This window comes from Marmota monax, unplaced genomic scaffold (assembly GCF_021218885.2).
Source record: "Marmota monax isolate L192 unplaced genomic scaffold, Marmota_monax_Labrador192_F-V1.1 WCK01_AAM20220418_F8-fsc00038, whole genome shotgun sequence".
Lineage (NCBI taxonomy): Eukaryota > Metazoa > Chordata > Mammalia > Rodentia > Sciuridae > Marmota > Marmota monax.
The window spans coordinates 9,281,770-9,295,221 of record NW_026692498.1 but is presented as its reverse complement, the minus strand read 5'-3'; the positions used below and the strand labels follow the sequence as shown (position 1 = coordinate 9,295,221).

General features: G+C 39.8%; 1 protein-coding gene across 1 annotated transcript in view; it reads right to left on the bottom strand.

Moving 5' to 3' along the window:
* Positions 1–1,705: 1,705 nt before the first annotated feature.
* Positions 1,706–13,452, bottom strand: part of LOC124093175 (steroid transmembrane transporter SLC22A24-like) — a 43,317-nt gene continuing 31,570 nt past the window's right edge. The window contains exons 8-11 of the mRNA XM_046445461.2: positions 6,197–6,411; positions 4,477–4,585; positions 3,837–4,040; positions 1,706–2,935 (exon numbers count right to left, since the gene is read on the bottom strand). Coding sequence (XP_046301417.1) covers positions 2,875–2,935; positions 3,837–4,040; positions 4,477–4,585; positions 6,197–6,411 — 589 coding nt within the window. The 3' untranslated portion in view covers positions 1,706–2,874. The remainder of the gene's footprint in view (positions 2,936–3,836; positions 4,041–4,476; positions 4,586–6,196; positions 6,412–13,452) is intronic.

Below are 13,452 nucleotides of genomic sequence, written 5' to 3'. Positions count from 1 at the left end.
TATATACCTATTGGTGAGATTACTGGATCATGGTATAATTCTACTTTTAGTTTTATGAGCACTCACCATGCCATTTTTCAAAATGGCTATACTAGTTAATATTCCCATCAACAGTGTATGAAATTTAACCCTTCTCTGGATCTTGGCTAGTATTTTTAAATTTTGTCTTTTTTAAATATATCCATTTTAACTAGGGTGAGATGTTATCTTATTGTAATTTTGATTTGCATTTACTTAATGACTAGTGATGGCCACTTGAGAAACATCTATTCAGATCATTTGCCTATTTTAAAATCAGTTTTTCTTTGTTATTGAGTGGTTATCACCCAATCATCATTGTTGGGTGTGTGGGAGATTCCCTGCTGAAGTTAAGTTTCCCTCTTGAGTAATCCCTTACCCCTCTCCCTCCTCTCTGAAGGGTGAAGGGTGCCAAGCCAAAGAGCGCCAAATTCAAATGTTTTCTCATCCAATCCCCGTGGGTCACATTGTCAGCTAGCAGTTCCTGAGTCACCCTGCCAATCAGCACTGGCCATGTCTCCTACACAACCCTTCTTAAGAGGAAGCTTGCAAGGTCTTCTTTCTCTCCTCTCTCTACTCTCTTTCTCTTTCTCTCTGCTCCACTCCTCTGCTTTTTGCTCTCTTCCTCTCTGCCCTCCTCCCCTCCTCTCTCTGTTCTCTGCCTCTACTTTTCTTTCCCTTTGGGCAGACCCCCAATAAATCTCTGGGTTGAATCTCCCTCTGGGGTGGGTTACACACCTTTCAATCACCACTTTTCTGATGAATAGTTTATAAATATTTTCTCCCATTCTGTAGGTTGCGTTGACTCTGTTGACTGATTCCTTTGTTGTGCAGAAACTTCTTGGTTTGATATTATCCTGTCTAGTTTTGCATTTACTGTCAGTGCATTGGGAGGTTCTACACAAAAATTGTTTTTTTTTAATTTCAATATCTTGAAGTGTTTTCCTTAAGACGTCTTTTAGTACTTTAGTTTCATAGTTTCAGCACTTACATTTAGACACTTGATCCACTTTTAGTTGATTTTTGTGTACAGTGAGTCGTAGAGGTGTAGTTTCATTCTTCTACATGTGTATATCCAGTTTCTCCAGCATGATTTGTTGAAGCAATGGTCTTTTTTTTGAGGTATGTTCTTGGTTCCTTTGTAAAACATCAGATGTCTCTAAATATGAGAATTAATTTCTGGATTTTCTGTTCTGTTTCAGTGATGTGTGTTTCTGTTTTTATTCCAGTACCACGCTCTTTTGATCACTATGGCTTTGCAATTTGTATTGAGATAATGTGTTGTATGAATTTTTATTTTACTGTATCAAAACTATCAGGAGAATAAAAATAAGAGGTTTAAGAATTTTTGTTATTTTGGCAAATAAACGTTAGTATTTCATTTTAGTGTATATTTATTTGATCACAAATTTAGAAATCTTTTCTTCTACATATTTTTATGTGGCTTTTTCTGTCTGAGAATTATTTGCTCTTGCTTTTGCCCATTTTTGTATGGAAGTATAATTTTATTCCTAATTATACATGAAATACGTATAAAAATGTATATGTTGAAGTCATCAATCATATCAATAGTGATTTAGTATCTGATAATATTTATAATATTTTTAAGTGATTCATATTAGTTGTTTAAAGTGTGAAGTCAGAAAGAATCCAGGGGAAAAACAATAAAATATTATCATAAATAGAGTCATTTCAAATATTTTTGTAAATTTATTCCCGGATATCTAATTAATATTATTTATTATAGAATATTTCAATTAATAAGTATTTTTTTGGTGCCAAAAAATTCATATATTAAGTGTTTATTCATACACAAGCATGTTTTTTGGAATTATTATGATTTGTGGTGGCATTTACTCTTTGGATCTCTGTAACTTGATAAAATGTAGCACATGATTCATGATATATGAGCCAACCTCTTTGTTACTCCAATTCCTTTTCTTGCTTTCAAATTTTACCTATTCAAAGTGACATACAAAATTATATGTATTTATTTTGTGCAACATGATGTTTTGCAGTACATGTGCATTGTGTAATGGTTAAATGTAGCTTATTAACCCATGAATTACCTCACACAGTTATCATTTCTTTGTGGTGATAGCACTCAGCCATCCTTTAAGCATTTTTCAATAATAAAATATAATGTCATTAACTATAGTCAATATGTTGCACAATAGATCTCTTTTACTTACTTCTATTACCTAATTGTAACTTTGAATCTTTTGATCATCTTCCATTCACTCCCCCATCCAAGTGCCCTAGTCTCTAGAGATCACCATCCTACTGTATTTTGAGATCAACATTTTCAGGTTTCACACATGAGTGAGTTATGTTGTATTTATCATTTTCTGTTTGTACTTCCTACATCCCTTAAAATAAAGTCCTCCCTGTCCATTTTTGTTATTTCAAATGTCAGAATGTTATTCATTTATGTGGTTGAGTAGTGTTACATTTCATGTAATATAATACACTCTCTTAAACTATTCATTCTTTGAAGGACACTGAGGTGTGCTACAATAAACATGGAAGTGCAGGTATCTCCTTGGCATACAAATAATCTCTTTTGGATATATACCAAGTAATGGGATTGCTGGATCATAGAAACAAGGCTTCATTTTCTATTATTAATTTCAAGATGAACTTCAAATTATTTTTGCAATGTTTTCCTTCAAACCAACAATTGTTTGGTGAGATTACATAAACTCATAAATTATTTGGAGAAAGTTTGTATATAAAGTGATTTTAGGTGGCATCCGTTTGTCCATTATATTTATGACTAGTTTTATTGGCATAAAGAAGAATCTTGACTTTTTCCCCCTAATTTTGTTCTTCTTTGGATCAATTCTTGGGAAGTCATTAAAACTGTGTTACTTTTGTGGAAGTATCTTCCTGCTTTACTTTTCTTGAATATATTGTGCTGGGAAGAAGAAGAAAAAAACAAGCAAAGATGTAGAATAAGTGCACATATCATCCATGCTAGATGATGAACTTTGTAACAAGTTTTACTTGATATCATTCTAATCCAAGACTCCCTAGACACCATTGTGCTGGGAAAGGCCTTGATACCTGGGAATGATACACTGGGAAGACAGTGTTGAGTATTGCTACTCTTACACTTGTCAATTTACCAAATTGACATTTGACCAATGACATCTTTGGGGAAAAAACAAAGAGAAATTAAAAATTTCTGAGGGCATTTTTTCATTTTTCCTCATTTCAAATTCTGTCATCCCACTTCTTCAATTTCTCTCTCCTTAAAATTTTCACTATATATGGCATTAAATTGGATTAAATCTTATAGGGTCCACTTCCTTTAGATATAATGTCATCTTTATAAGTAAGGTTGCTCTGTATTAATCTCACAATCCTTTCTGACTAGAAGCAGTAATCAATTTTGTATCTTTTACGGAAGCTAATTTCCTCCCCATAATATATTGAGCACTCATTGGACTGATGCCTGATAATACCACAAGTATGAGAATTAAGTATTTGAGGCTTCATATATTTACAAGAAAACACCAGCACTGTGCTTTCCATAGGGCAAAAAGTATGTGCCATTCACAATAGGACTAATTTTGACCTTTTCACTGCTAAAGACTGGTGCAAGATGGTCTGTGTGTCTAGAATCCCACGAGGAGAGATACAGCTTTGTGGGTAGAGAGCTGCCGCTGTACAAAAGACATGGGGTTAAACAGAAATAGCTCAGATCTGAGCCTATGTGTAGGACAGATGGCTGAAAATGGTCATTAGCTTCCTCATCAGAGATCTATAGAACATAGCCATTTCCTACTCAGGTGACAACCAGGGCATCTGCTTACTTATTTTCCACATCCTGGATGGTGTTAACAAGAGGCTGATTCCTGGTTTCTGGAAGGGGCAAGATAATAAGGCCAGCAAGGAGGGTGATGACTCCATAGATGATCCAGGGCAGATGGAGAGAATACCCCAGTAAGGTCATCAGGAGAGGAGCCAGTATTGCCCCTGTTCTCTGGAATACTGAAATGATGCCTCCAAGTGTGGACCTTAGGATGACAATAATAAAACAAAGAAAATCTTGTACAAATCTGTATATATGTTTTCACTTCTCAACGCTATTTCATTTTGGGAGACAATACAGGATAGTTATAGAATGCATGGGCTTTGACAATGCATTGTGACATTGACTACTATTGATTTCTAATTAATCAGTTTCATCATAATTAAAATAAGAATATTCATAGCATCAATTCTGTAGAGTGGCTCTTCAGATTAAGTGAAAAACTGCAGTAAAAGACTTGGCACGTTGCAAGGCACAAAGTTTGTTTTAAATAATTGTGAATTATTTGTTGCTTTTAAAATTTGTATTACAATTCATGTCTTGGACACATAAGCATCCTCAATTTTATCCTTGCAGTAAGTGTTAATTAGTTCAGAAAGTCCTGTTTGGAAAGCAGTCAGAAGGTCGTTTAGCACTTGTACCTGAATACAGTGGGGAGGAGCTCAATTTGGTGGAGAGCAGAACCAGTGCTGGCAGCAGAAACACATCCAATTCCCAAAGTTGCTAAAACCACACGCAGAATCTGCATTTCTGGATAGAAGAGACCAGGGAGAATAAAAAATCTTGGCTGAAGAAATCTGTCTATCTGTAACTAATTGTGAGGTGATTCTGTTGTAGGGTTTGCAGGTGATAAACAAATGACAGACAAAATGCAACCCCTCAGAGATGACGGAGTGGTTGATGAGCTGCTGAATGCTGGGCTGAAACACTGAACAAAAGGATCTAAATCTCTTGCTTCAATTTCTCTGCATATTTGAGTATTGCTCATAATGGTGGGAATAGAGAAATCAGGAAATATTTGTTTTATTAATTCCATCATTTTTTTCAGGGCATTTTCTCAAGGGCCTAGAACTCTATGTGAACAAAAAACTGAGGAGTTTATAACCCACGTCTTGAAAGACTTATAACTAAGAGTATGGGAACAATGTGTAATGTGGGGCAGGTCTTCCTCCACATAGTGACAAAGGGATTGGACAATGTGAATAGAGGCGAGTTCTAGGCAATAATTCAGGATTTCAAAGGCCTGACATTAGAAATTTTATTCAGAAGTTTATAATGCCATCCTGGGTATTAATCACATACTTTTGAATTATTGAACTTACAGAGATTAAATAGATTATTTTTAATTCACTAAAATAATCAAAATAGGACTGTAAAAGAATACAGATTGTTCTACTGTAAGGCAGGAAACTTCTGTTGGGGAGAAGAATGGAGACTTCCAGTCTGAAATCCTACAAAATATGTTCCTTCTCTGGGACATGATGGAGCATGGTGACCACTGAAATTCCCACAATAATTAATGAGATCATTTGGGTAAGTTAGTAAAATAGGTTGAGTTGTATTCTTAATCTGTTTCTAGTGTTTTTCCTAGTGCATTATTGCTATACATTATAGTGGGGTTCATTTTGATACATTCCTAAGTGCATATGACATAATTTGTTCCATTTCAACCCCTAGTACTTCCCCTTTCACTCTCTTCCTCCATCTCCCTGAACCTCTATTCTACTGATCTTCCTTTCATTTATTTATTGTTTTTAATTGGTGCATTATAATTACACATAAATGTAGAAGTCATTATTCTTTTCTTCTCTAAGGACAAATTACAAAACAGATTAGAAGACATATTAAGATTAAATGATTCCCTTACTCCTGCTGTGCTCTTGCTTTCTGTCTAAAGACAAGGGACTTTTATTTCACTGAATTCAAGAAGCCTTCCCTAAAAACGTATTGAGTTAGGGAGGCCTTAAAAATCAGGAAGAGTCCCAGGGAGACTATCACAAGCCCACTTGGAGATGCAATTGCAAGGCCTACCCCCTCCAGGATTGTTATGAAAAGTGTCATTAGCCAGAGGCATGTGGTTAGCTCCTCTTCTAAAGATACTATTTGTACCATTGGCTGATATTCAGTTTCATCTTGGATGTGGTCAGGGCAGCTTTGTGTCTGAACCATACCTTAAGGACATAGGCACAGTTGAAGCCTAAGTCCTGCCAAGTGCTTGCCATAATCCATTTCAAATCTTCATATTAACTACAAAGAATCCTTGGCTTTTAATGATATTCTTGTGCATCAGGCAGGTAAGATGATGTAATTCCTAAGGAATAAGGGAAACTCTTTCTTTCCCCAAACCTTTGTCTCTCTCACCTTGGGGCAAAAATGTGTTGACCAGAATGGAAATTCCTGCCAGGAATGAGAACAATATCTGGTTTGTCCGATGACCCATATAATTCAGAGTCCAAAGGGAAACAAATCTGGCTGTGAGCATGATGGCTCCAAAGAGAACCTGGAACAGGAAAATATTGCTCCCCAGGTGCTGCAGGTTGAGTACGAGGCCATAAAAGGATACAGCATTTGAAAATCTAAAGTGAAAGGAGAAGAGACATCTAATAACATTTAGAGCCTAAGGAACATTCCCTAAGATTTTGATGGAGATTCTACATGATGATTATACTGTCCCAAGATGGCAAGTGTTCAATGATAATTATAGAATGGAATAATAGAAAAAATGTTTTAAGGCAGTGATCTTAAATTACCATAAAATTACCATGGGATCTTTATTGCTATAATTTTTACTGAGGCCACAAAAGAATATATAGCAGATACACAAATATTCCAGTAAAAGTTAATTTTTGAACTGCTTAATTCTAGGCAGAAAACGGTAATTTGAAATCTGAGATTATTGTTCAATTTAAGGGGATAAAGGAATGAACATAGATAAGGTTAGACATTGGAAATTAGGGAAGTTGTTTCTTTGCAACAATGAGTCTCTCTTCTTTGATTCCTTGTTTGGAGTCCTTTTTTCACCTTAATCCTAGTAAGTAAGGGTGCAGGGCACTAGGAGAAGAGTTTTCCATGTGTTTCTTGGTTTTTAAGAGTACAATGACCTAGTCAGGTGCAATGGTGCCCACCTAGCAATCCCAGTGACTCAGGAGACCAAGGCAGGAGCACTGCAAGTTCAAGGCCACCTTGGGAAACTTAGTGAGAGAATTACATTTATTGATTTGTATATGCTGAAACTAACTTGCATTCCTGGGATTAATTCAACTTGATCACAGTGTACAATCCCCTTAGTGTGTTTTCAAATTCATTTTTCTAATATTTTTAGTAAGGATTTTTGTGTCTATATTCATCAGAGATGTTGTCTGTATTTTTTTTCCACTTGGTATTGGCATCAGGATAATACTGATACTGGTTTCAAGGAATTAATTTGGAAGTGTTCCCTCACTTTCTATTTTATGATATAATTTGATGATGATTGATATTAGTTGTCTTTGTTGAAAGCTTCTTTTATGTCTTCAATCTCATTCCCTGATATTGTTCTGTTCAGGTTTTCTATATTCTCTTTTCTCAGTATGATTAAGTCATAGATGTCTAGAAATTGTCATTATCTTCTAGATTTCCCAATTTATCAGAATATAAATTTTTAAAGTAGTCTCTAATGATCCTCTTGATTTCAAAAATGTTTGTAGTGATATTGCCTTTCTCATCTATAGTTTTATTGATTTGGGACTCTAAACTCTTTCTTTTGGATAGATAGATTTATCAATCTTTGAACTTTTCAAGGAATGAACTATTTGTTACATTGATCCTCCCCCCACCCAACCCCACACTATTTCATTTGTTTTGGCTCTGAAGTTTCTTTTTCTCATTTTGGAGTTAGTTTGTTCCTGCTTTTATGGCACATTGAGATATAACATTAGATAATTTATTTGGGACTTGTTTCTCTTTTTTTAATGTAGGCATCTACTTCTATAAAATTCCTCTTAGCAACAACTCTGCATAATGTCCCATAACTTTTTAATGTTGTGTCACTATTCTTGTTTGATTCTAGAAATTTATAAACTTTCTCTTATTATTTCATCTAAGACCCATTTCTTTTCAAAAGAGAATTATTTATTCCCCATGTGCTTATGTAATTTTGTGTTTATTTCTAATTTAATTCCATTATGATCTGATAAGATAAAAGGAATTATATTGATTATTTTGTATTTTCAAACACTTGTTTTGTGACTTAAAATATGGTCTATTTTGGAGAATATTCTGTGAGCTATAGAGAAGAAAGTGAATTTGCTTGTTATTGGATGAAATAGCCTAAAATTTTCTGTTGTGTGCATTTGATTTATGGTATTATTTAGATCAGAAGTGTTGTGTTGTGTTGTTTTTGTTGCTGTAAGCAACCGGACTAGAAAAATTTAGAGGAATAAAAGTTTACTTAGTCTCATAGTTTCAGAGGTTCAGTCCATGGTCAGCTGTCTCCATTGCACTGGGCCCACAATAAGGCAGAAAGAATATTATGAAAGAGGAATATTGTTCACATTGTGGTAGTCAGTAAACACAGAGAGAAAAAGAGGGGCCAGGGAAATCAGATATAGCTTCCAAGGTCACACCCTCAGATATAGTTTCCAAGGTCACACCCTCAGAGACCCATCTGCCTATAAATACCACCCAGTTAGTCCATTCAAATTATTACCCAGATGGCAGTGGTGGCACATGCTTATAATCACAGCTGCATGGGAGGCCGAGGCAAGAGGATCATGATTTCAAAGCCTGCATCAGCAAAAGCAATGTGCTAAACATCTCAGTGAGACACTGCTTCTAAATAAAATACAAAATAGGGCTGAGTATGTGGTTCAATGGTCAAGTGCTCCTGAGTTCAATCCCCAGTACCCCCAAAATAAAAAAAAAATTATTAATCCATGAAATGGAAATATCTGATGATATAGTTACAGCTTTCATAATTAAATCATTCCACCTCAGAACATAAACACAAGAGTTTTGTCGGGACGCCTCTACCCAAGCCATAACATTCTGTTGATTTTACATCTTATGAGCGGGATATGTTGAAATCACCAGTATTTTTGTATTCAAGTCTATCTTAGTCTTAATGTCAAGAGGAATTTATTTTATGTAATTAGGTGCTGTTGGGAGTCACCCTGGCTTCAAAGACTAACTTCCCCATCCCCCGAGAAGAGCCGTTCAATGGTCAGCCCTGCTGGCTCACATGATCCTTACCCACCAATCAGACTAGCTCTGCTGGCTCACATGATCCTTACCCACCAATCAGACTAGCCCTGATGGCTCACATGATCCTTACTCACCAATCAGAAAGCACCCCATGCCAACTGTCAAACTGTTGAACCATTAAACTGTCATAACTGTCAAACCACCCCTGGCTCTATAAATATAGAGCCATTCCTCAATAAATGGGCATTTTCTCCAACAACAAGCCATGTTAGTTCTTTCATTGGTGCCGAAACCCAGGATGGGGAATGCCTCGCTGCTCGAGGGCCCCCTCTCTCAAGGCTTTCCAATCTCGTCCACTCTTTCAAGCACTGCTCAAAACACCAGCTCTTCAGTAGGTGAGTTCCCCTATTGGGTATCCAACTTCAGAGGGGCTATATGCAGGGGCTTTGACCATGATTTTCTGGCAAACCTCTGACACCCAATCTGGAGAAGAGGACGCACCCCACCACGACCTTCATGGTCATGGTGGACTCTCTGGAGCCCAGTTCATGAGCGGGAGGTACTGAGGGGTGAAAGAACAGGCACTCCTCTCTCTCTCTCTTAACCACCCTTGTCCCTCTCCTGACCTATGGGGGCCTCTTCTTCCCTCCCTACAGACTCCCCCTTATTAAATTCTGCACACAAGATTGGCCTTACTATCAATTGGACAACCAAAGTCAATGGCCCCCGGGAGGATCCCTAGATCCTGCAGTTCTCAAAGATCTGTTTAACTTCTGTGAGCACTCGAAAAAGTGGAAGGAGATCCCCTATGTTGAGGCTTTTTCTCTTCTTCGTTCTCACCCTGACTTATCCTGCAGATGAACCCCCTCTCTACCGACCTCCCCTGTCAGCTTCGTCCAGCCCCTCAGGTGCTCCCTCTGACTCGGCGGACACATTTAGTCCCCACCAAACTAGGTCCCAAGAGTTTTAATGTCCTCCAGGCTTATAGCTCCACTCACCATGATATATATATATATATATATATATATATATATATATATATATATATATATATTATCGGCTAATACTCTCCTTCTTGAGGAACGTACCAGAGTCTGGGAACTTGCCAGAGCCCATGAGGATGAAACTCACTGAGTTAATCCCAATCACCCTCTGGGGCCACTTGCTGCCCCAGAAACTCCCGACTGGGATTATACACAAGCTGGCATACAGAGTACGGACCGATTCTCCATATGTATTATTGCTCGGCTCAAAAAAGCAGCACATAAGGCCGTCAATTTCCAAAAATGACACAAGAGACCCCATTGGAATTTCTGGATTGGCCTACGAAATCCCTTCAGCAGTAACCTAGATCCCGAAACCCCAGAAGGCCATCATGTCCTTATGATATATTACCCTGACATGTGGGCCAAACTAAAAAAGCTCAAACAAGGTCCTGCCCACGCCCGCCCCCCAGACTGAGATCTCAGTGGTAGTCTTTAAGGTTTTTGTGCTTACCCAGGCCCTGCAGGATGCTTCCTTGAGTCGCCGCCCATCACCGAAAACCCCCCTGGGCGCCTGCTTCAAGTGTGGCAAGAAGGGACATTGGGCCAGGGCATACCCCGCACCATGCACTCTACGTACCCCATGCCCTAAATGTCAACAACAAGGTCATTGGGGCTCTGACTTTCTTAGATCCCATAGGAGGCCTATGTCCAGGGAACCCTCCAACCTTCTGGGCATGGCAATAGAAGATTGATGGAGCCTTGGGTCCTTGTCCCTGGCTGTAAAGATCAATAGACAGGAATCCAGGGTGCGGATTCAGGTGGATGGGTGCAAGGTTGATTTTCTCCTTGACACCAGGGCTACCTTCTCAGTCCTGACAGAATTCTGGGGGCAAACAGTGACATTCACCTCTCCTATTGTCGGGGTAGGAGGAAACACCATTTATCCAAGAAAGACTCCCCTATTTCTCTGTTACATAGACAACTTCCCATTCTCTCTGATGGTCCTAGTTATGCCCCAATGTCCAGTTCCTTTGCTCAGTCGAGATATTCTCTCTAAATTCAATAACCTGGTAGACCCGATTGTATGGGATACCCACACCCCTCCACCATTTCCTGCCCACCAGTTATCCTAGCACCTTCCCCAATCAGGCTCAATACCCCCTGTCCACAAAAGCTCTTAGCAAGGAGTACCTCCGTTCTGCTCATTCCCCTTACTCCCATACTAGTGGTAGAAAAGCCCAATGGGTCCTATCACTTAGTTCAGGACCTACGACTCATCAACACCTCCATTAGGCCCATACATCCTTTGGTTCCCAACCCATACACCCTGCTGTCTCATATCCCCCATACTGCCACTCACTTCTCGGTCATAGATTTAAAGGATATATTTTGCCTTTAATCTTGACTGTCCTTCCTTAGGGATTTTGAAATAGTCCACAACTCTTTGGACAAACCTTGGCCTCTAACCTCCAATCTTTCCACCCCCAGTGCCCCGAATCCATCCTCTTGCAATATGTTGATTATCGTCCGGCAAATCTCTTTGCCCACCTGTGGGGAGGAAAGCACCCCAACACAGCCTTTAAGGCTATGGTGGCCCTCAGGGACTCCTTCCTTGGGCAGATTCCTAAAGTCCTAGTCCTCTCACTTTTAAGACTTGGCCACTAAAGAGACGCTTACCCTCCCCTTCCTCTCTCTTGCCCTTCCTCTCCCCTCTATCTGACCCTGAGAGTATCTGGCCTCTCCAGGAGGAGACCCTTAAAGACTTGGCCAAGGTCTCCCACAGTTCCAGCTCTGTTGAGGACGAGACCTTTGACTGTCAGGATTCGGTGACGACCAATCTCTGCAGCTCAAACCTGTCACTTAGGCACTCCTGATTTTTTGGCTGTAGTGGGGACACCCCTTTTGCCAATAAATCAGTTTCCTCCTTCTCTGCATCCTCTTCCCTCCTCCTTACATGGGTAATGTGTCCTCTCTGCTGGTCAACTCTCCCCTACAATGCCTCTTGGATCAAATATAGCACCCAGGCCTCGCCCACTTATCCCTTAGACAATCAAAGCAGATGGCCCCTTTTTGGGTCCCTGGATCCCTCCATTCTAAGGGATCTCTTCCAGACTTTCTTCTTGCTCCAATCCAATCCTGCTCTCTGAACCTCTTGCAAACCTCTACAAATTCTTCTAGCCCATCCAAAGGGGACTCAACAGATGACACAGTTCTACTTAATTTCTTGGCCTTAAAGGGATATCAGGCCTCTCCACAAAAGACCCAAATTGCATGTAAAGAGGTCACATATCTAGGGTTCTCTCTCTCTCAAGGGAAAAAGCCATTACAGTAGACAGAAAACAGCTTATCCTTCTTGGGTTTGGCTGGGTACTTCAGGGCCTGGAATTTCTCCCTCCTTGCCAGGCTGCTATATAATCTGACCAAGGGCCCCCAAGATGAACCCCTACCCTCAGCGGTAGGGAAGCCCTTTACAACCCTTAGAAAGGCAATCCTCCAGACACCTGCCCTGCATCTCCCCGACCTCTTCCAAACCTTCACCCTCTATGTAAAAACAGGGACAAAGTCTGGGTGTTCTGGGTCAGGATGGCCCCACATTTGCACCAGTGGCCTACCTATCCAACCCCACCATCAGGGGCTGGCCCCATGCCTCAGAGCCCTAGCAGCAGCCCATGACCTCCAGAAAGAAGTACACAAGCTTACCTTTGGCTCCCCACTAACCATCTCATCTCCTCACCATCTAAAGGATTTCCTCACTTACAAGGGGCTACAGTCACTTCCTCCTTCCAGGGTTCTATTGCTCCTTGTCTCTCCTTGAAAATCCCTCCATCTCTTTTCAACCCTGCTCTCCATTAAACCCTGCCTCCCTCCTCCCATCTTCTCCCTCACAAGATCCCATCCACAAATGCCTGGAGGTATTAGAGATGATTTTGCCCTGCCCTACCACCATTTCTGAGGGACCCCTGTCCTCTTATACAAGAAGGGTTTAAAGTGGTGGGGTATGCTGTTGTTTCCCTCTCAACCATCATAGAGGCAAAACCTCTCCCACCCAATACCACCAACCAACAAGCTGAACTCATAGCTGCTACAAGGGCATGCAAACTAGTGGAGGGAAAAACTCTCTCACTATATAATGCATCTTCCATATCCTGATCTCCCACACAGCCATTTGGAAAGAAAGGGGGCTATTGACCATCAGAGGGATGGCAGTCAATAATTCCACACTTATTTCTGGCCTACTACAAGCCTCCAGGCTGCCTTCCCAACTGGGAATAATCCATTGCAAGGCCCACCAAACTGACTCCTCCCTTACTACTATGGGTAATTCAAAGGCCAATCAAGCGGCTCAATCAGCCACCCTACAGAGCTTTACCTCCTCTCTGCTACTCTTCGTTACCACTGGGAATCAGCCCAAAGATTCCCACAACTCTTTCAGTTTCTTCACTCTCTATT